This window comes from Nerophis ophidion, linkage group LG01 (genome assembly GCF_033978795.1).
Source record: "Nerophis ophidion isolate RoL-2023_Sa linkage group LG01, RoL_Noph_v1.0, whole genome shotgun sequence".
NCBI lineage: Eukaryota > Metazoa > Chordata > Actinopteri > Syngnathiformes > Syngnathidae > Nerophis > Nerophis ophidion.
Window position 1 is genome coordinate 76,203,111 of NC_084611.1, and position 25,943 is coordinate 76,229,053.

At 38.2% G+C, this 25,943-nt stretch overlaps 1 protein-coding gene and 1 non-coding gene across 4 annotated transcripts; one reads left to right on the forward strand and one right to left on the reverse strand.

The window, feature by feature from the left end:
• Nucleotides 1-422: 422 nt before the first annotated feature.
• trnar-ccu (transfer RNA arginine (anticodon CCU)) lies at nucleotides 423-495 on the reverse strand. The gene has a single exon. It is a non-coding gene; the product is annotated as a tRNA-Arg (tRNA).
• Nucleotides 496-792: 297 nt separating this feature from the next.
• ift56 (intraflagellar transport 56) lies at nucleotides 793-25,788 on the forward strand. 3 transcript variants are annotated; one of them, XM_061911706.1, is made up of 19 exons: nucleotides 793-874; nucleotides 1,370-1,396; nucleotides 1,467-1,607; nucleotides 1,695-1,787; nucleotides 1,882-1,996; nucleotides 6,336-6,385; nucleotides 6,629-6,774; nucleotides 8,292-8,463; nucleotides 10,347-10,421; nucleotides 10,505-10,607; nucleotides 13,979-14,034; nucleotides 16,218-16,271; nucleotides 16,347-16,410; nucleotides 16,501-16,589; nucleotides 17,758-17,841; nucleotides 17,920-17,989; nucleotides 20,168-20,274; nucleotides 22,699-22,832; nucleotides 24,490-25,788. In XM_061911706.1, the coding sequence occupies exons 1-19, from the start codon at nucleotides 839-841 to the stop codon at nucleotides 24,602-24,604; spliced, it is 1,731 nt and encodes a 576-aa protein (XP_061767690.1). In that variant the 5' UTR covers nucleotides 793-838; the 3' UTR covers nucleotides 24,605-25,788. The 3 variants fall into 3 exon arrangements, with proteins under 3 accessions (XP_061767690.1, XP_061767698.1, XP_061767709.1); XM_061911714.1 differs by having other exon boundaries at nucleotides 825-973; XM_061911725.1 differs by having other exon boundaries at nucleotides 856-973; nucleotides 1,348-1,396.
• The last annotated feature ends 155 nt before the right edge of the window (nucleotides 25,789-25,943 follow it).

Sequence of the window (25,943 nt, forward strand, 5' to 3'; positions counted from 1 at the left end):
TATATCTGCAGCTGAAAGATCACCTATATTCCATATGGTTACTTGTAAAATGCTGGCCTGCTCCTAACCGTGGCTGATTCAGCAGAATGTGTCGCAGCAGGATTAGGCTTGTGTGTGCAGGGTGAGCCCATTGTTAGGATGCCTAAGTACTGACACTAGTTCCTGATAACGCTCACAGGCCAGTTCTAATTTTACCATATTTGTTAGCAAAATGTAGATACAGTACTCTCTTTTTTTTTTTTTTTAATTGTATAAATATATTTTTTGTATGTTTGTGTGTGTATTCTCATACCCGTTTTGCAATGGCGCTCGGAACATATACAAATGCTATAAAATACATTAAAGGGAGAACTAATACAACTAAATCAATCCAAAAGAGTTGCAAAAAAATTTTCAAAGGCTTTTCCAAAACAAAAATTCACCACCCCAGATGGGACTCGAACCCACAATCCCTGGCTTAGGAGGCCAGTGCCTTATCCATTAGGCCACTGGGGCTTGCATTTCACCGTCGGTAATGTTATATATAACTACAAGTCTTACACCAACCCATGATATGTTTCTTCTAATCTTTCTACATGTATTCATGTAGTACTTTCTAACAAGGGAAAATTGTGTTTTCTTTACATTGACCGTAAGGGGCTGAAAGCAGCATATTTCATGTTGCCAGGCAACAAGGCAACACACAAAAGCGCGAAAGTTTGGCTCTCAACTCGCAAGTTATATATTGTAGCCTGCCTACAATAGCTTAGCTTGAAAATCTAATTAGAAAAAGTTGTATTCGTGTACGATAAAAACGGTGCAAATTCCCTCCAATGCTCCATAATTATGTCAATGTTTTATGACGTCAGGCAGAAATCCAAGATGGCGGACTCTGGTGAGCATTTCTTGTGCTCTCGTTCTTGGGGGAAATAAAATGAATTAAAATGAAAATGACCTTAAAAGGCCTTTCGGAAGAAGAAAGATAAAATTAAAGGTACGTTTTATGCGACATCATTTTCAAACGGGTTAATATTTTCGTCAACCACTTCCAAACAACAACGTGTTGACTATGCTGGGAAATGCAAGCTTGACTAATATCGGTTAGTTTTTTCTTTTTTTTTTATACCAACACTGTTAAATAATTCAACTGCTTCCCTTTAAATGGTATTGGACACATTATTGTCATTTAAACTGAGTTGCATTTATTCATCGGTGGAATGCTTGTTGCTAGGTTACAGTAAAAAGACGCTTCATCACATTTATGAAAGAGATTTATAGCGACATCATCGTGAAACATTGCTGTGATTACCACAGTGTGTGTAATCACAACGAACTCATGCAATACATACATACTTCCTGTTTTAATAGGAGCGCATTGTTTTTTTTTTAGCTATCTTCCCCTAAAGTCGTCAACATGGTAAGTGGGCATTTGTATCCCTCTTCCAACTAGCATAGATATAAGCATAATATATAAACTTTTGGTGCAGATCCTTTCTCGTTTGAAGCCAGCCGTGGGAGGGAAGGCGGCAAACATCAGTGGCAAGAAGAAGAAGAAGAAAAACAAAGTTCCCAGCTTGGAGGAATATTTGCAACAGAGAGACTACCTGGGGGCGTTAACCCTGCTGGAGGTATCGTCCATCTTCATCCACCACAACCCATAATGTCGGTTACATCGTGCATTAGTTGTGGAGGATGAGTTTTGCCGTCATTTCCAGTTCCAGAGAAGTATTGGCGAGCAAGAGGTGAAAACTGACCTATGGATCGGATTCTGTGCCTTTCATCTGGGGGACTACAAGAGAGCTATGGAGGTACTCGCGTGTTGCATACGTGTGTTTGAGCAGAATGGGCTCCACATTGATTAATACATTATCATTCAATGTTTTCATGTCGCCGTCGTGACAGGAGTACAAAACCATGACTGCGAAGCCTGACTGTAATCCAGACGTTTGGGTCTATCTGGCCTGCGTCATGTTTTTTCTGGGGCTCTATAAGGAGGCTGAGGAGGCTGCCTTGAAGGGTAAGTAATCAGAGAACATCTAACCATTTGGATTTTGTACACAGTTATTTCAAAGGCTTTCCTGTTTTTTTGTGAGGCGAAGCAGGTAGAGGAAAATAAAGAAAGACAATGTTTAAAGCCTTTGATTGATTGATTGAAACTTTTATTAGTAGATTGCACAGTACTGTACATATGCCGTACAATTGACCACTAAATGGTAACACCTAAATAGGTTTTTCAACTTGTTTAAGTCGGAGTCCAGTTAATCAATTCATGCTAACTTCACTTATGTAAAAGGTATAAGTAGAAATTGTGTTCAACGTCCATCAATCCATCTTCTTCCACTTATCCGAGGTCGGGTCACGGGGGCAGCAGGCCTAGACTAGTGCACTAGTGAGAAGCCTAGACCTCCCTCTCCCAAGCCACTTTGTCCAGCTTCTCCTGGGGATCCCAAGGTGTTCCCAGTCCAGCCGGGAGACATAGTCTTCCCAACGTGTCCTGGGTCTTACCCGTGGCCTCCTACCGTTCGGACGTGCTCTAAACACCTCCCCAGGGGGGCGTCCTTGAGGCATCTTGACCAAATCTGGCTCCTCTCGAAGTGGAGGAGCAGCGGCTTTATTTTGTGCTCCTCCCGAAAGACAGAGCTACTTACCTTATCTATAAGGCAGAGCCCCGCCACCTGACAGAGGAAACTAATTTTGGCCGCTAGTAAAGTTAAAGTTAAAGTACCAATGATTGTCACACACAAGGTGTGGCTCAATTGTTATCTGCATTTGATCACTCTAACTACAAGGCCACTGAGCAGGTCTACCCGTGAGCTTGTCCTTTTTGTCATAATCCAAAGCTCATGACCATAGGTGAGGATGGGAACGTAGATCGACCGGTAAATTGAGAGCTTTGCCTTCCGGGTCAGCTCTTTCTTTACATCATTGGATCGTTACAGTGTCCGCATTACTGAAGACGTTCCACCGATTCGCCTGTCGATATCACGATCAACACTTCTCTCGCTCGTGAACAAGACTACGAGGTACTTGAACTCCTCCACTTGTGGCAAGAGCTCTTCCCCAACCCGGAGATGGCACTCCACCCTTTTCTGGGCAAGAACCATGGACTCTGACTTAGAGGTGCTGATTCTCATTCCAGTCGCTTCACACTCGGCTGCACAGCGATCCAGTGAGAGCTGAAGATCCTTGCCAGATGAAGCCATCAAAACAACATCATCTGCAAAAAGCAGAGACCTAATCCTGCAGCCACCAAACTGGTTTCCCTCAACACCTTGACTGCGCCTGCAAATTCTATCCATAAAAGTTATGAACAGAATCAATGACAAACGGCAACCCTGGCAAAGTCCAACCCTCACTAGAAACGGGTCTGGCAATGCGGACCAAGCTCTGACACTATCATACAGGGAACGGACCGTCACAATCAGACAGTCTGATACCCCATACTCTTTGAGTACTCCCCACAGGACTTTCCGAGGGACACGATCGAATGCCTTCTCCAAGTCTACAAAACACATGTAGACTGGTTGGGCAAACTCCCATGCCCCTTTAAGGATTTGCCAAGAGTATAGAGCTGGTCCACAGTCCTAAGACCAGCACGAAAAGCACACTGTTCCTCCTGAATCCGAGGGTTAACTATCCGGCTAATCTCTTCTGCAGTACACCTGAATAGACCTTACCCGGAAGGCTGAGGAGTTTGATCCCACCATAGTTGGAACACACCCTCCAGTTCCCCTTCTTAAAGAGAGGAACCACCACCCCGGTCTGCCAATGCAGAGGTATTGCCCCCGGTATCCACGCAATGCTGCAGAGTCTTGTCAACCAAGACAGCCCCACATCCTCCAGAGCCTTATGGAACTTGGCGAGGATCTCATCCACCCCCAGTGCCGTGCCACCGAGGAGCTTTTTAATAACCTTGGCAACCTCAGACCCAGAAATAGGAGAGCCCACCACAGATTCCCTCGGCACTGCTTCCTCATAGGAAGATGCATACGTGGGATTGACGAGGTCTTATAAGTGTTCTCTCCACCGAGGTCAGCAGCACACCATACCCACCATACCCAGTGTTGACAGTGCACTGCTTCCCCCTCCTGAGGTGGCAAATGGTGGTCCAGAATAACTTCGAAGCCCCCCGGAAGTCATTTTCCATGGCTTCCCTGAACTCCTCCGATGTCCGAGTTTTTGCCTCTGCGACCGCTGAAACTGCACATTGCTTGGCCTGTCCGCTGCCTCCAAAAGGACCCGATAGGACTCTTTCTTCAGCTTTATGGCATCCCTAATTGCTGGTGTCCACCAGCGGGTTCTGGGATTACTTCCACAACAGGCACCAACCACCATGCGGAAACAGCGCCGATTGGCTGCCTCGACAATAGGGGTACAAAACATGGTCCACATGGACTCTATGTCCAGCGCCTCCCTTGTGACATGTTCAAATATCTTCCGGAGGTGGGAATTAAAACTGTCTCTGATGAGAGACTCTGCCATACGTTCCCAGCAGAACCGCACCATGAGTTTGGACCTGCCAGGTCTGTCTGGCATCGTCCCCAACCATCGGAGCCAACTCACCACCAGGTAGTGATTGGTAGTAAGCTCCGCCTCTCTATTCCCCCGATTGTCCAAAAGATAAGACCGCAACTCAGATGACACAACAAAGATGTTGATCATCGAACTGCGGGCTATGGTGTCCTGGTGCCAAGTGCACATATGGACACTCTTTTGTTTTATCATGGTGTTTGTTATGGACAGTCTTGTACGAGCACAATAATCCAATAACAAAACCACTCGGGTGTACTTCCCAGCGGCCATTCCTTCCAATCATGCCTCTCCAGGTTTCACTGTCGTTGCCAAAGTGAGCGTTGAAGTCACCCAGCAGAAGAAGGGAATTACCCGAGGGAGTAAAGTACTCCCCTGAGGGAATCCAAAAAGGGTGGGTACTCTGGGTGTTGTTTGTGCTTAAGCACAAACAACAGTCAGGAGGGAAGGCAGAGGGAAGCTACCCTTTATCTGGGTATCTGAGTCCTCGTTTTTTCTTCTTCATAAAGGTCTTTGAGCTGCTCTTTGTCTGGTCCCTCATTTAGGACCTATTTGTGTTGGGAGACCCTACCAGGAGGCTTCTATGCCCCCAGACAACATAGCTCCAAGGATTATTGGGACATGCAAACTCCTCTACCACAATAAGGTGGCAGCTCAGAAAGGAGCGCGTAGGGGTTCAACGTGTACGAGTTAATGAAATAAATAATAGTAAAAGAAGTAGGAGAAATGTTTAGGCTGGGTGGGGTAAAAAAAATTTTAATTTGTAGAACTATAAAACTTAAATTTCTTTGTGTTTGAGATTGAAAAGATAAAAAGAAAAAAACACTTTGCTGTATAAATGAAAAAAATGCAAAATGATAAGGAAAAAAATCCGGAAAACAAAACTATTACGGTAAAAGTGAAGTTTCTTTGTTTTATGTTAAAACCAAACCCCAAAAAACTTTTTAGGTTAAAAACATAAAAAAATACCCGAAAACAACATAAGGATTTTGCTTTTAAGTCACACACAAAAAAAAATAACTCATTGTTTACAGAAGGAAAACAGGCAAAAATATAGAGGAAAAAATTATGAAATACAAAAACATAGCAAATGATATTTCTCTTTTTGCAAAACAACTCGTAAACATAAAAAACAAAACAATGTACAGGTAGTAGGTTAAAAAACATGAACACTGAACAGATTAAAAAAAAAGGTCTTTGAGCTGCTCTACAAAGAAAATGTTTGAAAAATATCAGCGCTCTTTATCAGTTTATTAAGAATGTTCAAACAAAGAACTTAACATAAAAAAAGTATATTTAAGTAAAAAATATAGTCAACTCACAAACATACAACAATAATTTAGTTTTTAGCACCACCCGTGACCTCAAAAGGGACAAGTGGTAGAAAATGGATGGATGGAAGTAAAAAAAAACAAATCCCAAAATTCATTGTTTTGTTTTGCAGATGAAATAATGGAAAAAAAAACATGATGAGAAAAAAAAATCTGTAAAACACATAACATCAAAAGAGACCGTTGTGTTTTAATGTTTAAAAACAAACAATAAATCAAGGTTTTAGTTTACAAACACAAATCGCTCACAAACACAACATATTTTTTTATATTTTTCATTTTAACGTGTTTTGTGACCATCTCACTAACAGTTATTTTTGTTATAAAAAGAATACAGCGCTCAATAATATAAACTAAGCCATGGTTAGCAACAAAATTATCGTTCTTTATTTCAGTGATATATATTTAGAATACTTGCTTATCTTAAAAGTAGCAAAGAAGCATCAACAATTTCAAAACGTAAATCTGTTTTTGAGCATTTCTTATTCTCTGCAGGCCCACAATCTGCCCTGAAAAATCGACTCCTCTTCCATTTGGCTTACAAGGTATTTAAAAAAACATTTATCTACAATATCAACATTTTTCTGCCACGTCAAGATAGACCTTTGCATCAGTAGCTCTTCTCTGCCATCACACACGATAATTACATCTGTAAAGTAAAAGTTTTGAGGAGTGAGATGAAGGAAGAGTTTGAGAGGAAAGCCGCTTGAACCTACCGCCATATAAGGTGTTTAACAGCATATTCACACAGTTTCAGTGAAGTCTGTTGCTGTCCCAACACATTTTAGTTTAACGATGAGAAGAAACTGATGGACTTCCACCAGAACCTGGAGGATGTGACAGAAGACCAGCTGAGCTTGGCCTCTATCCACTATATGCGCTCACACTACCAGGAGGCCATTGAGATCTACAAGCGCCTCCTCCTGCAGCACATGTACGTTTAACACAATGTGTACCTTCCCTGTGTACTCAATGGGGATTATACATGCTGAGCTAACACACACATACCTGTGTGTATGTGTAATATATATGTATATATATATATATATATATGTGTGTATATATTTATGTATGTATGTATGTATGTATGTATGTATGGATATACAGTCCATCCATCCATTTTCTACCGCTTATTCCCTTTCGGGGTCGCGGGGGGCGCTGGCGCCTATCTCAGCTACAATCGTGGTCAAAAATTTACATACACTTGTAAAGAACATAATATCATGGGTGTCTTGAGTTTCCAATCATTGCTACAAGTCTTGTTTTTTTTGTGGTAGAGTGATTGGAGGAAATATTTGTTTGTCACAAAAAAACGTTCAATAAGTTTGGTTCTTTTAGGAATTTATTATGGGTCTACTGAAAATGTGACCAAATTTGCTGGGTCAAAAGTATACATACAGCAATGTTAATATTTGGTAACATGTCGCTTGGCAAGTTTCACTGCAATAAGGAGCTTTTGGTAACCATCCACAAACTTCTGGCAAGCTTCTGACCACTCCTCTTGACAAAATTGGTGCAGTTCAGCTAAATTTGTTGGTTTTCTGACATGGACTTGTTTCTTCAGCATTGTCTACATGTTTAAGTCAGGACTTTGGGAAGGTCATTCTAAAACCTTAATTAACGTGTGTTAATTTGTCCTGTTGGAAAACCCAACTGCGCCAAAGACCCAACCTCCGGGCTGATGATTTTAGGCTGTCCTGAAAAATTTGGAGGTAATCCTCCTTTTTCATTGTCCCATTTATTCTCTTTAAAGCACCAGTTCCATTGGCAGCAAAACAGGCCCAGAGCATAATACTACCACCTCCATGCTTGACTTGGGTGTGCCTGGGAATAAAGCCCACACCTATTCTCCTCCAAACACATTGCTGAGTATTGTGGCCAAACGGCTCAATTTTTGTTTCATCTGACTACAGAACTTTCCTCCAATCCCGGGGGGATATTGTTGCGTCCCGGAAGAGTTAGTGCTGCAAGGGGTACTGGGTATTTGCTCTGTTGTGTTTATGTTGTGTTACGGTGCGGATGTTCTCACGAAATATGTTTGTCATTCTGGTTTGGTGTGGGTTCACAGTGTGGCACATATTTGTAACAGTGTTAAAGTTGTTTATACGCCCACCCTCAGTGTGAACTGTATGGCTGTTGACCATGTATGCTTTGCATTCACTTGTGTGTGTGAAAAGCCGTGGATACTATGTTAGTGAGCTGGCACGCAAGGGCAGTGCCTTTAAGGTTTTTTGGCGCTCTGTACTCCTCCCCACGTCCGTGTACCACTCCGTACAGCGCCCCTTGTCTTTTTGTTCCCTTTGCTAAAGCTCCATCCTAATTCTTCTTGGTTTTAGTTTATCAATGTGTTTATCATTGTGGTGGTTGTCGTCTTCAGCATCATACGAAGATTTGTTTCGAGTATTTTATCAGTCAAACAATAAGCATCCTTTTCTTCAACATTATTTCCAGAGACTTCCTGGCAATGAAGGTGTACGTGGCTCTGTGTTACTACAAGCTGGGCTACTATGACGTCTCCCAGGAAGTGCTGGCCGCCTACCTCCAGAACATCCCTGACTCCACCATCGCCCTCAATCTCAAAGCCTGCAACCACTTCAATCTCTACAACGGCAAAGCAGCAGAGGTACACATGCTCTTTGAAGAGTATATACATCAGGGATATTCAACTGGAGTCATACTTACCAAACCTCCCCATTTTTCCCGTGGACTCCCGAATTTCAATGCCCCTCCCAAAAATCTGCCGGGGCAACCATTCTCCCGAATTTCTCCCGATTTTCACCCGGACAACAATATTAAGGGCGTGCCATGATTGCACAGCATGCCGGCCCAGTCACATGTCGTATGCGGCTTCTGCAGACACACGTAAGTGACTGCAAGACATACTTGATCAACAACCATACAGGTCACACTGCGGGTGGCCGTATAAACAACTTTAACACCGTTACAAATATGCGCTACACTGTGAACCCACACCAAAAAAGAATGACAAACACATTTCGGGAGTACATCCGCACCATAAAACAACATTAACACAACAGAACAAATATCCAGAATCCCTTGTAGCCCTAACTCTTCCGGGTTACAATATACACCCCAGCTACTTACCACCAAACCTACCCCCCAATCTCCCAAATTCGGAGGTCTCAAAGTTGGCAAGTATCACTGGAGTTCAGTTCAAAACTTGGGAGTCAAACATTTTTGCAGCACAATTCTAAAAAGGCCAGAGTGCTCCTGTTGTATGGAGGAATTTAGACCTCTGTAAACACAGTGGCGGATCATTGCATTTACATTTTAAACTTATTAGCAAATATAAAAATTCTGGGGTCCAACTTTGGGATTTAGTTAACTATGGCGTTCCTTAAGGCATCCCGTTAAGTCCTTTTTACAATTATTTTTTGGGCTGTATGTACTGTAACTAAGATAAGATAGGATATATTTAATTTATCCCACAAAAACTCAACAAAAATAGGTAGATATTAGGTCCGTCAAAAAATTAAAATATTTAACTGTGATCGCATTTTGTTCGTAGTTAACTCGAAATTTAACATTTTCCATCATTAATAAGTCAGTGAACAATAGACAGATAATTTTCAGGTTTTTTAAACTATGACCAGACAATTTGCTGGCTTCATTAAAATGTTTATTAAACATTATGCTTTTCAAAACAGCTCAACACCAAATTGACATAAACATGCTTTTAATGACAACCAAAAATTACCTGCAGTGTGATGGTGTCCCCAACAGAAATTCAATTCCTGCTGTAGGAGCAGCACTCATAGGAGAGGAGCTACACTTCCGTGTTTAGATACGAGTTTCACGCATTAATAACACAAATTGAAGATTATTACAATCATTGTTTGATTGTCAAAAGATGTTTGGTAATGAAATCTGTGAAATTTCTACCTGAATAAGTATTTATGGTATTCTATACGTTACATGTTGTACAAGTTAATCTAATTGGTATTGCTGCGTGACAATGTCTTAACCTTCTCTATTTATTAATAAAGTGTAAAATTCAGCCTGGAAAACTTTCTGTAATTGAGGACTAGCAACCAGAACATGTTATAAAATAATTTACACAGTATTTCAAAACATTTTGAAAATCAAATCATGATCATAATGTTAGAGATTTTTCCTTTTTGTTAGTGTAGTCGGACTGGATGTGAAGCATAGGGCTTTTATTTTGAAGCAAGAAGTGTGTGATTAGTTTGAGAAGAGGTGTCTCAGCATGTTTTGCGGACAGACAAAACAGTTACAGTAACAATCTACATTTCATGTTATCCATGCACTAAACTGTAATCTAAATTTTTTTTTCACATTCAGTCTCTCACAGTCGAAGTGTACCTATGATGAAAATTACAGACCTCTGTCATCATTTTAAGTGGGAGAACTTGCACAATCGGTGGCTGACTAAATACTTTTTTGCCCCACTGTACATGTTCCTACTGTATACAGCTATGAATTTGGCTACTTGACATTGTTTGATTCTCCTATCCTTTTTCTCAGGCTGAACTGAAGTTCCTAATCGATATCTCCTCCTGCTCCTTTGAGTTTGCTAAGGAGCTTATCAGACACAACCTGGTAAGCTACTCCCTATCGCTAATGTGTATCCCCCCCCTCCCTCAAGAGCAGAGACTTTTCATGCAACCACCATTCTTCCCCAGGTAGTGTTTCGTGGCGGCGAGGGGGCGTTACAGGTGCTACCGCCTCTGATTGACGTTATCCCCGAGGCAAGACTCAACCTGGTCATCTACTACCTGAGACAAGGTGGTCAACTGCCTTCATTATTATCGTTCCCACTCTAATTTAGACAGCCAATAATAGAAGAGCAATGTCAGCAATTCTGCTTTTTGCAAAAATAATAATGCTCACTTTTGATTAACACCTATTCAGGGCTGCAACCGTCTAAATTGGGGATTTAGTAGAATACAACATTTTGAGAGCACATGAGAGCCAGTGGAACAGTATGGGGAAAATTGCCATTATATTTTTTGTCAGTGACGGAGCAGGAAGGTGCTTGGAATAAGTTTGCTGTCATTCTCAGGGAATTCAATTGTTCACAACTGGACTGTTAGAGGACATTTTGCCTCTTATCCAAGCCAGTTCAGTTCAGTTCAGTTTATTTATTTATATAGCACATTTAAAAACAACCCCAGTTGGCCAAAGTGTACTGTACAGACATAAGAAAAGGGGAACATAGAGTCACATTTACATTGTAACACGGAATGATGAAGAAAATACAGTAGTAAAATATACCTTAAAATAAGTGTTTACTATATCACCTAAAATACTAAAATGTAATAAATAAATTTAAAAAAGGATAAAACAAGAAATTAAAAAAAACAGTTGGCTTAATTAGTTCATGCTCATAGACTTAGATTGATCAAATCAGATACTCCATCACCAGAAGGTGTACCTGGACAAGGATGGTTCCGCCGTATTGTAGTGAGAAAAACAACTGTTGAGATGCAAAAGAGCAATCTTTCTCAATGTTCCCTCTAAGGTGCGCGTCTCTGCGCCAAGCAACTTTGCTGCGCACAAAATAAAATCCGTTCTGAACTCTAAACATAATCAACACGTAACTATTTGTTCTGCAAGCTTTTGCAATGCAACTCTGAGTGACTGGTGCCAACAAGCGGCCCTAACTGATAAAACAGCGTTCATCAACACTGTTCAATTATTGTAACGTCTGTTGAAACGCTTTAAAGAGGACAGGATGGCCACCCATCACTTTATTTAGCGAAACTGTTTATATCTGGCGGTAAACCCTCCAAAACATGAGTAAAAAAATTTTTTTCTAGAAAAACTGGTCATTTTCTGCCATACAAACCAGTCCAAAACCAACGCTTTGTTATCTATCATATCAACAGCAGCCGCACGATCGCTCTCACTTGCGCCAACACACGCACTCACGGTACTTACCCAGTGATGCGTTTAAGGCCTCACAAAATATCACAACTCCAACACCACACAAAGTGTAAATGCCAGGTTATTACTCTATGACTCCCCTATCAGATGTGTGCTTATTCTCCTGTCATTTATCAAGAATGTGTAATTTATGGATATTAGTCATGAAGTGCTGGATTACAGCAATGCTCATAAGATATATTTTACCGACAGAAAGTTACAGGAATGTGCACTTTTTCTCCCATGCTGACATTTCATTGTGCAACATGAGAATGTTTTAAGGGGTACTAAATGTGATCTCTAAAATAACTCCTGTTATTTGTTGGAGGATAAATTGCAGAGTATTTTAGTAATAACTACATTTCTGTCAAATTTCTGGATGAATGAGAACATCCATAGACATGTTTGCTGTCCTTTATTAATATACATTTTGCATGCTCTTCTTCATGCCTGTTATCTTCGAATATATAACCAGTTCTTGTACTTGTACCGGATCTCATTAGACTTTATAAGTCAGGGGTGACCACATTTTAGTGAAGGCTGCATAAAGTCAAAGGGGACCGATTATGCCAAACAAGCTTTTCTTACCTATTGGTATTGTCTGTTGTCTATTTGGATCTACATAAGTCCCAAACAATTGAAATTAAAAGGTGGAGGCATTGATGAGATATTTACAAAAAAATCTTGCCTTCCTTAATATTTCCTTCAAACGAGCTGTTTGGAATTTGCTCTGTCATTTGACGTTTTTATCAGCGTGTTTTATATATATATATCTATATATATATATATATATATATATATATATATATATAGATATATATATATATATAGATATATATATAGATATATATATATCTATATATATATATATATATATATATATATATCCCGCGACCCCAAAGGAAATAAGCGGTAGGAAATGGATTTAAAGCAATATATATATTTATATGGAGTACATTTCTCTGCCATTGTAGTCAAAAAGCTCCTTCTTTTTCTCTATCCTCTATTTGTGGGGCAGACTGGTTCGTACATTCTCCAAAATTGCCATTTTTAACACAAACCAGCTTATAGTTCAAACCTAATCTGTCATTAGACTTGATATGGAAGCGCTAAAAACTACAACAAAGATGGTAGGGAAAAGACGCTGTCAAAGTGGAGGCACGTCAATAAGACCGCCCATAAAACATCCTGAAGAGATGGGGAAAAAGCGGCTTGAAAGAGGTCTGTAAAACAACCTATGCAAGATTTTGACCACAGAACCACCATTACATGTTATGTAGACAACAAGGAAGTGATTTAAATGTCGAAATAAATCACAATATTAGCCCTGTAATGGATGTGGAGGTCACTTTTTGTGACAAGTTTGACAATTAAATCCCCTATTTAAAAAAATTTAAAACATGCAAAAATCTGTAAATCAAAATGCAAGTCATTTATAAGAATCTACCTTTGTTGGTCCTTCATAACAATACATGTTGCAGAAAAGCAACGAAAAAAGATCCAAAGTTCATCTTTCGATGTCTGCCGAACTCACCACTAGAGCGTTACAGTGAGGTCCCACACGGTGCTTTACATGTGAACTTTAAGCAGCATTTTTTTGTGGCTGTATAAACAAAAAAGTTGATGTTTTGATTGACAGTTTATGTAAAAACAATTCCTTTCACACCCCTGTACTATCTTAGAACTACTAAGATGAGGTTTCTCATAACATGACTTAATTATACACTGGCTTTCCACTGAAATACATATTTTTATCCAGCCCCAATTTTTTTTAAATTTGTAGTCAGGAATCCAACAAAAGCCAACACAAAAAAATCATCAAAGATCTTATCCTCTCAGATATCATTTTTATTTTCGTGTTGTGTTCCTTTGGAATACGCCACGAAAGCCAATAAAACAGGTTCTTTCGACTATCCAAGTTTATTGGCCATTCGTGTGTATTTATTACCTTTATATTTATATATGTATGTACCGGTATATGTATATATGTATGTGTGTATATATACTGTGTGTATATATGTATATATATATATATATAGTGTGTGTGTGTATATTTTTTTTATGTATATATATGTATATATATATATATATAGTGTGTGTGTGTATATTTTTTTTATGTATATATATATATATATATATATATATATATATATATATATATATATATATATATATATAGTGTGTGTGTGTGTTGTCCACTCATGCCTTTATGTTACATGTGACTCCTCCAGATGACGTCCAGGAAGCTTACAACCTCATCCAATATTTAGTGCCTGCGACAGCTCAGGTAAACGTACTTCTAATAAGACACTTTTTATTTGTACACTCTCTAACATTCGTCCCTCGCAGAGCGCCGTCAAGGGATTGGATTTGATTTAAATCGTAATGGCAAAATAATAATGTTCTTCTGTTTTTATTTGTAATACTGCCGATGTCAGAAATGTATCCATGGAAGACTTGTGTTTAAGGGTCATTTTAATTTGCTGTTTACCCGGAAACAATAATACATTTGTAACCATATATTTTGAAAAATATAACAATGATAGTATTTTCTTTTGTATTTTTTATTCTGAAAACAGTATTAAAAAAACTAATTTGTGTGCTAATGTAAACAAAATGTCACTCAGTTCGACTTTACAATAATGACAATAAGCCAACAATTTAAGATTTTGTTCAACCTGCAGACTTAGATTTAGCCTTGGACTTAGACTTAGACTTCCTTTTTATTGTCATTCAAATTTGAACTTTACAGTACAAATAAGAATGAAATTTCATTGCATTAGCTCTTGGTAGTGCAGGATAAAAAAAAACAATAAGGTGCAGATATAAATAAATGGATTACTGTACAAATAAATACATTGCACTTTTTCACATGCGTCCATGTTTATGGATGTATGTTATATTGTCTTTTTTATTCCAGCGAGTTATTCCATTTTGGGGGGAGTTGAGGGGATAATTTAATTATGATGCGTTCAAGAGTCTTACGGTCTGAGGGAAGAAGCTGTTACAGAACCTGGAGGTTCTGCTTTGGGGGCTGCGGAACCTCTTCCTAGAGTCCAGCAGTGAAAACAGTCCTTGGTGTGGGTGGGAGGAGTCTTTGCAGATTTTCTGAGCCCTGTTCAGGCAGCGGCTTTTTGCGATCTCCTGGATAGGAGGAAGAGGAGTCCTGATAATATTTTCCACCGTCCTCACCACTCTCTGGAGAGACTTCCAGTCTGAGGCATTGCAGGCTCCAGTCCAGACAGAGATGCTGTTGGTCGGCAGTAGTTAACATTTAGTTTTTAACAGAGCATCCATTACATTCAATTATATATATGTATATATATATTTTGATAATTCCACACAAGTGAAGTGAATCATATTTATAAAGCTCTTTTTCTCTCCAGATTTAAAAACACATTATTGGAAACACATTATCGGAAACACATTATTTACATCTTTAACCTACGTTTGAACCAGTGTGGGTGGCGCTAGGAGAAAGGTGGGTGAGGTGTCTTGCCCAAGGACACAACAACAGTGGATGGCAGGATGGCAGAACATAGAATAAAACTTGGAACCCTTCAAGTTGCTGTTACGGACGCTTTACCATCTGAGCCTTGCCGCCTCCGTGAAAATGATATAAAGAAAAAAAACACGTATTGATACATTAACTCATGATTTGATTCGAGGGGTGACTAATTGATTCAGAAATGATTGCCAATTCAACGCATTTTTTTAATTTAAACCGATTCTCCCAATATATTGTTATATATTCGAGATATAAACCTTTCCAAATCAAGTTAGAAGTTACAAAAACTCCTCTTGGCTGCTGATGTATGACATGTACACACAGCAAGTAAGCACAGAGATGGCCTAAAAAAACATCTTTATTAAAAACTTTAATGAAAAATGTTTTTTTAATATTTTTTTCAAAAAAAGTTAAACGTTTTTTTTTTTTAAATTGTTAATCGATTTAGAATCAAAAGAAAGAAAAAATAAAATTCCAATGTGAATCAAGTTTTTTCAGCACCCCTATACTAAATATGTCGTTCTTATTATGAATTGGTTACATTGATATAAATAAGGCAAAAAAGAGAGGTATCTCACACTTCTCTTTTCTAAAGTAAATTAGTACAGCAATTATCGGCATCTACATCAACAATATTATTTGTCTGAGTGGCTGGACAGGACAAAAAATAAAAGATGAGTCAATTGTATTGTATTATTTTTGTAAATAAATGAACTCTTTATTTACATCAGTAATTATATGAAATATACATCAATATTTAATTATTGATTGCGGAAACTTTATTGTTTTAGCACATATTGTATGTACATAATCCATATTGTATTCATAATAGGCATCAATGAAAAACTTTACAGTAGAATATAACTGCTGCTGTGCTAACTTCTTACCATTGTTCACTAAATGAAGGTATGTGTCAGTCACATGATCATATCAAATATGTATGTCCATGATTTTCCCCCCAGGAGTACATTTTGAAAGGGGTGGTAAATGCTGCACTCGGACAGCAACTTGGAACGGTGAGTGTTTGTTTTTCAAATGTAAAGTGAAGTACATGAATGGATGTTGACTGTGTTTGATGTTTGTTTTTCTAGAGGGATTACTTGAAAGTTGCTCAGCAGTTCTTCCAGTTGGTCGGAGGCTCGGCCAGCGAATGTGGTACGCCGAGATGAAAGTTGATCATTTCTGTGCTTTTTTTATGTAGAGTTGTGTGGGAGAGTGCATGTTTATTTTTGTTTGCCTTTATAGACACTATTCCCGGCAGACAGTGCATGGCTTCCTGCTTCTTCCTCTTGAGAGAGTTTGAGGACGTCCTTGTATATCTCAACTCAGTCAAGGTTTGTATAGCGCACCTTATGAGACATCATGCTGGATGTACCATATTTCCTCAAATAGTGTCCTCGGCTTGAACAAATAAACGCAGCACCTCGTATTACGTGCATCCTTTTCTCCCATCAGAACAAAATAACAGGTGGCGCTACAAAGTTGCTGTGATTTCCTTTCACCATGAGTGACACACACAAGACGGCTTTACCACGACACACACGTGTAGCTGTTTTACATCTTTTTCATATTTACTGTGGCTTTAAAAGTGACAGAAAGAGAGCACTCCGCAGCAAAACTCGGGGGCCAAAAGAGAGCACTCCGCAGCAAAGCTCGGGGGCCATTTTCATCCTGCAGCTGGTTTTGTTTTGGCTCCAGAGCATATTCTAAAACTTGAATTAGATATTAAGCAGATATGTTATTACTAGGGATGTTACTAGGCCGATAAATGCTTTAAAATCTAATATCGGAAGTTATCGGTTTCAAAAAGTAAAATGTTTGTCTTTTTAAAACGCCGCTGTGTACACGGACGTAGGTAGAAGAACAGACAATAAACTTTAAAGGCACTGCTTTTGTGTGCCAGCCCAGTCACATAATATGTACGGCTTCTAACACACACAAGTGAATGCAAGTCATACTTGATCAACAGCCATAGAGGTCACAGTTAGGGTGGCCGTATAAACAACTTTGTTACAAATATGCGCCACACTGTGAACCCACGCCAAAATAGAATGACATATGCAAAAAAAAGGATATAAATGTGACCATGGAACACAATTTACTCAAAGGCATATACAATAAATATTATTTAGACCACAAGATTGAGTTTTAGATGTAGATTAAAATCATCAGTGGTTAATGAAAACATACTTTTGCATTTTTTTACTGGTACTTCACCGACCTGGATTTGAACCTGGTACACTTGCAAGCCCAGAGGTAGCGCAATGTGACATTGTTTTGGCAATGGGGACATGTGCCATTATATTATCATCAGTGGCTGAGCAGAAAGGAGCTTGGAATACGTGTGTGGTGAAATATCATAATGATGCGCCCTGTCATTTATGAATTCAAATTGTATATGCTCCGTTTCACACAAAATGGTACCACTCTGTGAGGAAATACAGTAAGCTAAGTAGAAAATCCACATGTGTAATTCATTAATTTTTTTTTTGTTTTTCTTAGACTTACTTCTATAACGACGACACCTTTAATTTCAACTACGCTCAGGCAAAGGCATCCCTTGGCAACTACAAAGAGGCAGAAGAGGTATCTCTCTGCTGCTTTGTGTTTTGCTTTACTTGACTCCTGCAAGTTGCTTGATCCCGTTTTCTTTTTCCCTTTCAGACTTTTCTGAATATTCGGAGTGACAAGATCAAAAGCGACTACGTGTACCTCAGTTGGCTGGCACGCTGCTGTATGTACTGTGGTCACACAAGTCATGAGGGATGGAGAAATAAACATGGGTTTATTGCATACCATACACTGCAAAACGTCAGTGTCCAAAAACAAGAGAAAAAATACAAAAATTTGGGGTATTTTATTTGAACTAAGCAAAATTATCTGCCAATAGAACAAGAAAATTTGGCTTGTCAAGAATTTCCAAAACAAGTAAAATGAGCTAACCTCAAAACCCAAAAATACCTTAAAATAAGTACCGATATATTCTCACTAATAACACTTGTACTACTATATGAGTACGTATTTTATATTGTTTCATTGAAAATAAAACAGCAAAGTCTATTTGGCTGTCATCTGTTTCAATATGAGACACAATTGTGTCAAAGTCATGATTTTTTTTTTCATCCTTTAAATAAGAAATTATTACTTAAGAAGTAGTTTTATACTTGTGAGTGTTGATGACAGTTGATATTGTAGTTTCAAGCATGTTTTAGTCAACATAGATAATAAAATCTCAGCAACAAGCTGTAATATCTTACTAAGATCATTTAGGACCAAAACCCTTAAAACAAGTAAAACACTCTTAACATAAAATCTGCTTAGTGAGAAGAATTATCTCATCCGACAAAAAATAAGCAAACATCACCCTGAGTTTAGAAATGTAATCTTACTTAGATTTCAGTTTTTGCAGTGATAAGATTAGTTAAAGATAGATGTTCACTCAGTGTGTAGCGATGTTACTAAATAAATTAGGGCCTGTACAGTATTGCACACATGTTTCACTAGCTTCTTCTTAAATTAGGGCCTGTACAGTATTGCACACATGTTTCACTAGCTTCTTCTTAGCCTGTGAGCTATTTATTTTGTCATCACGTAGTAATTTAAGAATATCTTTAAAGTGAAAATAATAATGTGATGAGACAAAAATGAATATGTTTGAAATACATCTTATAGTTATCATTAGTTAAACGACTAGTACAGTAGTAGTAAAACATTGAGGCTGTGCATCTAAATGTTTTTTTTAACTTGGCACACACTTTTACAAGATATTGCAGCAAACTAACAGGAAACAAAATGTTGATTTGCTCATAATTCTTTTTATTAATAAATCATTTTCAAATAACTAATCTACTTTGCGTTCGTATCGCTCAACTGCCAGTTTACTTTACTTATACATTGTAAACAAGCGCACGTTGTGAAATAAGTTGTTTACATAGAAAGATTTTGAAATGTTTATTCATATACCTTAACTGTTTCGAAACGGTGCCTATATGGCAGTAAAACGGCTTATCAAACAAAACGGATCATCGTTACTTGCTGCGGAAGCAATCTCTCCAATCAGCTAAACAGACTCAATAAATCCTCGGTGACATTTTGGTGAATTGATGAAACTGAAACAATACAAAAAGAATGCCATTGTAAGTTAATACTACCGAAGAGACTCGTAAATGTGTTAGCATATTAGCTAATGCTAACACATAACCCTAGTAGGTACAAATATGCATACAAACTCTCCTTAGACATCACACATGGGACGGTTTTGTAAGTAAGAATTGTTTTTTATAGTGTAAAACTTACGAACGTGGCTTCTAGTGATAAATGAAGAACCCATACGAGTAGTAACACTGGACGGCTAAAAGACCAAACGGCAATTGCACTTCCGGTTAATGGCTCAGTATAAACAATGCAGCACCTGCAGTGAACGAACTTGTTTAAAATGACACATCTATTCAGTGTGTTTGCTTGTTTTTTTGTCAATCTATTTACTTTATGGTAGTCAACAAAGAAAAATCCACGTACAAGCCGCACTGTTTTATAAACCGCAGGTTTCAAAAATTAGGAAAAAGTAGTGGCTTACAGTTCGGAATTTACAGTACATTATTGTTAGTGGCTGTGCTTACCATGTTATCGTGGTTTTTTTTGTGAGAGCGCAATACCTCTCACTACAGCTTCCATTTCTATACTGGACCACAAAAGGCTGGCTTTTTGGCCCTTTGAAGCCACCGTACTTCTTGGTTGTGTTGGGCAAGGTTTAAAGCAGGTCATGAGTAATGTCAGAGCACCCAAGTGGTCACGTCGACACACAGGTTGAAGTAACTGACAGTATGTTTTGGACTGTTTCGACCACGTGTGTCTATTCAGAAACTGTACACACTAATGTGATGGATAATCTGTTCTTCTTGGGCTTTTTCAGACATCATGAACCAGAAAGGTCGTCTTGCCTGGGAGCTTTATCTTAAGATGGGCACTTCTTCTGACTCCTTCAGTTTGCTTCAGCTCATCGCCAACGACTGCTACAAGGTATGAACATCAAGGGTGGGAATTGGGGGTTAAATCGCCAAAGAATTATTCCCAGGCGCGGCTACAGCTGCTGCTCACTGCTCCCTTCACCTCCCAGGGGGTGATCAAGGGTGATGGGTCAAATGCAGAGAATAATTTGGCCACACCTGGTGTGTGTGTGTGCATGACAATCATTGGTGCTTTAACTTTAACTTTAAAAGAAGTGTATTTTTACATTGTTTTAATGGTATTTGTGCTTTTATGCCATATTCCCACTTCTTGTGTCTACTACCTTCTTCCTTGGGTTATTTGCAGTACAGCTATTTACAGAACTGGGTAGTAATGCGCTTCATTCACTTAAAGGGGAACTGCACTTCTTTTTTTGCCGATCATTCACAATCCTTGTGAGAAAAGAACACGTTTTTTTTTGTTTTTTTTAACAAACGCTAGCAAAAGTCAGCCAATAATGGGCGTTATAGGATTTGCTCTATTCTGCCTATAGAGTGCTCTAAAAAGCAATCAAAAACCTCATCAACGTTTTATATACGTGCTGTAATTATATATGTAATGTACTAACAGGCACATTCATAATAATGTGTAATATTTCAGAAAATTTTCTCAATTTGAGCATTAGGCGGCACGTTATTTTACACCAATCACAACGTTCGATATATTTCTTTCAATCATGACAGACTTCATGATCGACGACAACTACTTGGGAAATATTTGATTTGATTGATTGTTTTATTTATACTTTTATTAGTAGATTGCACAGTTCAGTACATATTCCGTACAATTGACCACTAAATGGTAACACCCGAATAGGTTTTCCAACTTGTGTAAGTCGGGGTCCACGTTAATCAATTCATGGGATCAAGTCATTCAGATCCTTATATTTTTTAGCCTGAAAATAAGGACGATGAGCTGCAAGTTTTAGAAGATGATTGATAAGCAGATCCAACAATAGCTCTGTTGCTAAGTTCTAAACAAAAAAAAGAAAAAAAACATGATAATATAATCACTTACTGTACAATGTCTGCTTTCACTGGGATGCCGACTGATGGGATGTTCATATCTTCCTTAGATGAAGAATTAATCATAATCCTCACGCAGGTAAAAACAACAACAAAAAATCCGGAAACAAGCATTTTTTCGTGTCGTTCTCGCAATGTCTGTGCCTAAGTTGAATGTCAGAGTTGACATACTTCTCGGTTTACGGCCACAACCTTCTGCTATCCAAGTCAGAAGCATAATTCATCATCCAGAATTAACTTTAACCAACTCAGAGGCGATGGAGCAGCTCAGTGCAGTATGTCATTAGCTGCATCAGCTAGTTACCTAGTAATTCATTAATGTTGGCGCTTATAATAACAATATCGCTAATATTTGCTAAATATGTAGGTTTTAACATGTGAACGGATTATTGCTGGTGGTTTTCCAATGGTTTTCAGTGGGCTTTATGCATTGATAGCCACCTTGTTGTATTTGCCGTAAATTACCAACTAGAATGTATAGAAAAACGATAAATGTGTTCTGCTCTCACAGAGGGATTGTGAATTATAGGCAAAAAAAAAAAGGTGCATATCCAATTTAAGTAACTTTTCGCATAAATTGGACGTGTCAAAATAGTTTCCGTGCAAAATATTTTCTACTCATACATTACTATTTTTGTTAAGAAGAAATGCTACTCTTACTATAGTACACTGAGTTTCATTCAGATTGCTATATTTATATACATTATCATTATAATTATTTAGAACCCATCGATTACTGCTTGCAATGAGACTTCTTCCAGCGGGTACGGTCACATGACTCTTTCCCAATCCAATATAAGCACTACTGCCGTTTGATTCCTTTTCACCAAAGAAAAGGGGCCTGGCAGTCACATGACCGTACTCAAATGCCACACTGTAAAAAGTAAAATGACGTCAGACAAACTAGGAAAAAGAACATTGATATCATGCGCTGTCATCTGTGTCAGTAGAAAATGCTCACTTTTCATCCTACAGTATTTTCATTTCCAACTAGAGAAAACATGTTGCTGTATGTTGTCGATGTTTTTTATGTTTTAGCTGTGCTTATGCTAGCATTAGCCCTGTTATAAAGTTATAACTGATTGTAAAACGTGCCTCTCTGTCTGACACACACCGTTAAAGATAGCTCCTAAATAAATCCGAAGTTACCCTCCGCCAGTTACTCAGTACTTGAGTATTTTTTTCACTGAATACTGAAGTATTACTTTTACTTGAGTCTTATCATTTTAATCGTGAGTCATACTGCTTGAGTACAATATTTAGCTCCATTACCCACCTCTGGTAATTTAAAATATACTCGTTTTACTCTATCCTATTTTGCCATGCCAAAATATAGCCCCATGTATCTAATACATGTTTCATATGTGTAATATGTGTGTAATAACTGTGCTTTTTTGCATGTGTGTTTCAGATGGGACAGTTCTACTTTGCAGCTAAAGCATTTGATGCTCTGGAGAAGCTAGACCCAGATTCCGACTACTGGGAGGGGAAGAGAGGGGCATGTGTTGGCATCTTTCAGCTCATTTTAGCCAAGAAAGAGTCCAAGTACGTTTGCTTCTTTCTTTATAATGCATATTTAAAACTATTAAAAAGGCACTGTAGTACAAATGGAGGAAATAATCTTCTAATTTATTGGGAAAAAAATCTGTCAATTGTGTGCACTGCTTGGCTGCCACCAGCAGAGGCGCTCTTTGATCAGTATTCCCTCCTATGCTGCTTAAAGTCAATCAATCAATCAATCAATGTTTCCTTATATAGCCCTAAAAGTGCATAAGATACATTCACAATATCTAGCATAGGACATTGGCATTAAAACAGAAGTTCAGAATATTCAAAGTTTCCTCCATTCCATTATTAGTACCGTATTTTTCGGACTATAAGGCGCACTTAAAATCCTTTCATTTTCGCAAAAATCAACTGTGCGCCTAATGTACAGATTAGTTCTGGTTATGCTTACCCAATCTCAAATCAGTTTTATTTAGTACATGGTGTAATGATAAGTGTGACCAGTAGATGGTAGTCACACATTAGAAATACATGTAGACTACAATATGACGCCAGTAACCAACACCAAAACTTTAAATGTTCCATTGAGAATATAGAACATTACACACTGCGTTTAAAAATCTGTCAAAATGTATTAAAACTTTTGTAAGCTATAAAGCCACACACCTTGATGGATTTTCGGCGCATTGCGGCTACCATTGTCATACATACACGTATTATTATGGTGTGTGTATAAGGACCGCGAAACGGCACCCATTAGCAGACATTATCTGGCATTTTGTTTCGCAAAATTATGCAAAATCAACTTTTCTTACCTTCTGGTACCTGCTAATGTGCATTTGGGATCTGCATAAGTCCTGAAAATGTGTGCGCTTCCGCCATTGTAGTCCATGCTGACACTATTTGATAAAATTCTTCCCTTTTCTTCTTCTTTTTCTCCATCTTCTTGTTATGGGGTATTCATCCTCTGTTGTTGCCATTTAAAAAAATTAAGTAGCGTAAAATTCTAACTCACTATGAAAGCGCTATAAACTACCGGTGGAATGGGTTTACATTATTCACCAAGAGAACTTTAGTTATTGGAGAGTTCCGGTCGGACGGTTTTTCATGGGACACATAAGCGGCATTGTTGTTGCACTAGTGAGCCACAGATGAGGAGATACTGAGCCGTTAATTTAAGTAAAGTCTGAAACAGTTAGCTCCATCTTTTGACACTTTGACACACTTCTTCCACTCTCGTCCTTGCACGCTACACCGCTACAACAAAGATGACGGGGAGAAGACGCTGTCGAAGGTTAGCCACGTTAATAAGACCGCACACAAAACGCTGCATCCTGAAGCAACTGTTAGAAGGCGACTTGAAGATGGTCTGTAAAATGTAATTTATGCTATATTTTGACCAAAGAACCATCATTACATGTTATGTAGACCACAAAGAAGTGTTTTAAATTTAGGGAAAAAATCATAATAAGTGCCTTATAATCCGGTGCGCCTTTTGTATAAAAATAAACCTGAATAAACCCGCTCATCTGCAGTACGCCTTATAATCTGGTGCACACTATGGTCCGGAAAATACGGTATTTTGTTTTAAAAACTACACTGATTAGACAGGATTGAATACATTTGAGTAATTGATGGCACATTGCGTTGATCTAATATGTTTTCCTCTTATTTTACTTCCTGTTTTGCGTACCAGGGAGATACTTAAGGAGGTGGTGCTCCTGCTGCGAAATTCTGGCAACCCGCAGGTGGAATTTATCCTCCGAGTCATGAGGAAATGGGCCAAAGACAACAGAGTCTTTATTTCATGACCAACTCACGTCATGTGTGAACCCTGTGGTCATTGCATGACACACATTATATATATTTGCAAAAACTTTATAATATTTACTTCTGTACTAGAAATACTGTGTTTATTTTCTTGCAAATATATTCAAATGCATTTAAATGCTATAACTGACTTTTCAATGTAGTCTATTTTTTGCTTTGTACAATGTTATTACAATGACAAGGGTTCAAACTAATTATTGTGATGGTTCGAACCGCTCTTGTATAACGTAGAGCAGTGGTTCTCAAACTTTTTTCCGCTAAGTGGCACCTCAGAAAACACTTTGCTCTCCAAGTACCACCATAATGACCAACATTAAAAGACAGTAGTGTAGTAGGCCCAAGTATTCAATAAAAACAAGGCAAGGGTTTTTATTGAACAAGTATATTATTACTTTTTTGGCCACTGTAACATTACACACAGTTTGAATAGCAACACTGTGTTTGAATATAGGAAAATAAAACACTGTACCTAAATAATGAATCAAATACAACTAATTGCACATAAAAGTTAAATAAGCATAGTACTAAAAATAAATATAAAAATGCAGTTTTTAAAGATTAAATAAAAATGTACTCAAAAATAAATAAAACTGTATAGTATTTTTATTATTATTATTTTTTTAATACATTTATTAATCAATCCAACAGAACAATACATAATAATGCAGTCAAATTCCAAAACCAAACCCGACCCAGCAACACTCAGAATAGCAATAAACAGAGCAATTGAGGACACACAAACACGACACGGTACAATCCAAAAGTAGTGAAACAAAATAGTATTTCATGTTTTTACTACTTTTCCATTTTAGTTATATTGTAACTGGCTGGGTCCTAAGTTATGTTATGTTCCACATGTAGTTTATTCAAGGTTGAACAGATATTGTGAGTTCCCATGGCCATGAAGGCATCATTGTGTGCAGCTTTCTCTGATGATGTTCGTCTTTTTTTACATGTGTTCTGCGTGTTGATTGGCTGGGAGGCTAGGAGAGGGCGGAAATAAGCAGAGAAGTTGGAAAACAGTCGAATCCCAGGCGTGTTGAGTGTTAAAAATTACGTAGGACAGTTCTGTTTGTGTCTCAAGTGTTTATTTTGGCGTTGACTGCGGCCGACAGTAGTCTGATTGTAACAACTTCCGAAGGATGCTAATAAACTTTTGATAACGGCTTGAGTCCCGTCATTACAATATGCAAGTGATTATTTGGCGTACCAGTAGATGGGCGGTACGTGCACCACACTTTGAGAATCACTGACATAGTGAATGTTCTGTACATTAATGTACATATATTTTAAGATTTCAAAGGGATTTACACCTAAAAT

Coding starts and splice junctions, on each gene's coding strand:
- ift56 (XM_061911706.1), top strand. CDS start 839: ATGACGTCAGGCAGAAATCCAAGATGGCGGACTCTG. Junction 1,788..1,881: donor ACTACAAGAGAGCTATGGAG/GTACTCGCGTGT, acceptor CCGTCGTGACAG/GAGTACAAAACCATGACTGC. Junction 14,035..16,217: donor TAGTGCCTGCGACAGCTCAG/GTAAACGTACTT, acceptor TTTTCCCCCCAG/GAGTACATTTTGAAAGGGGT.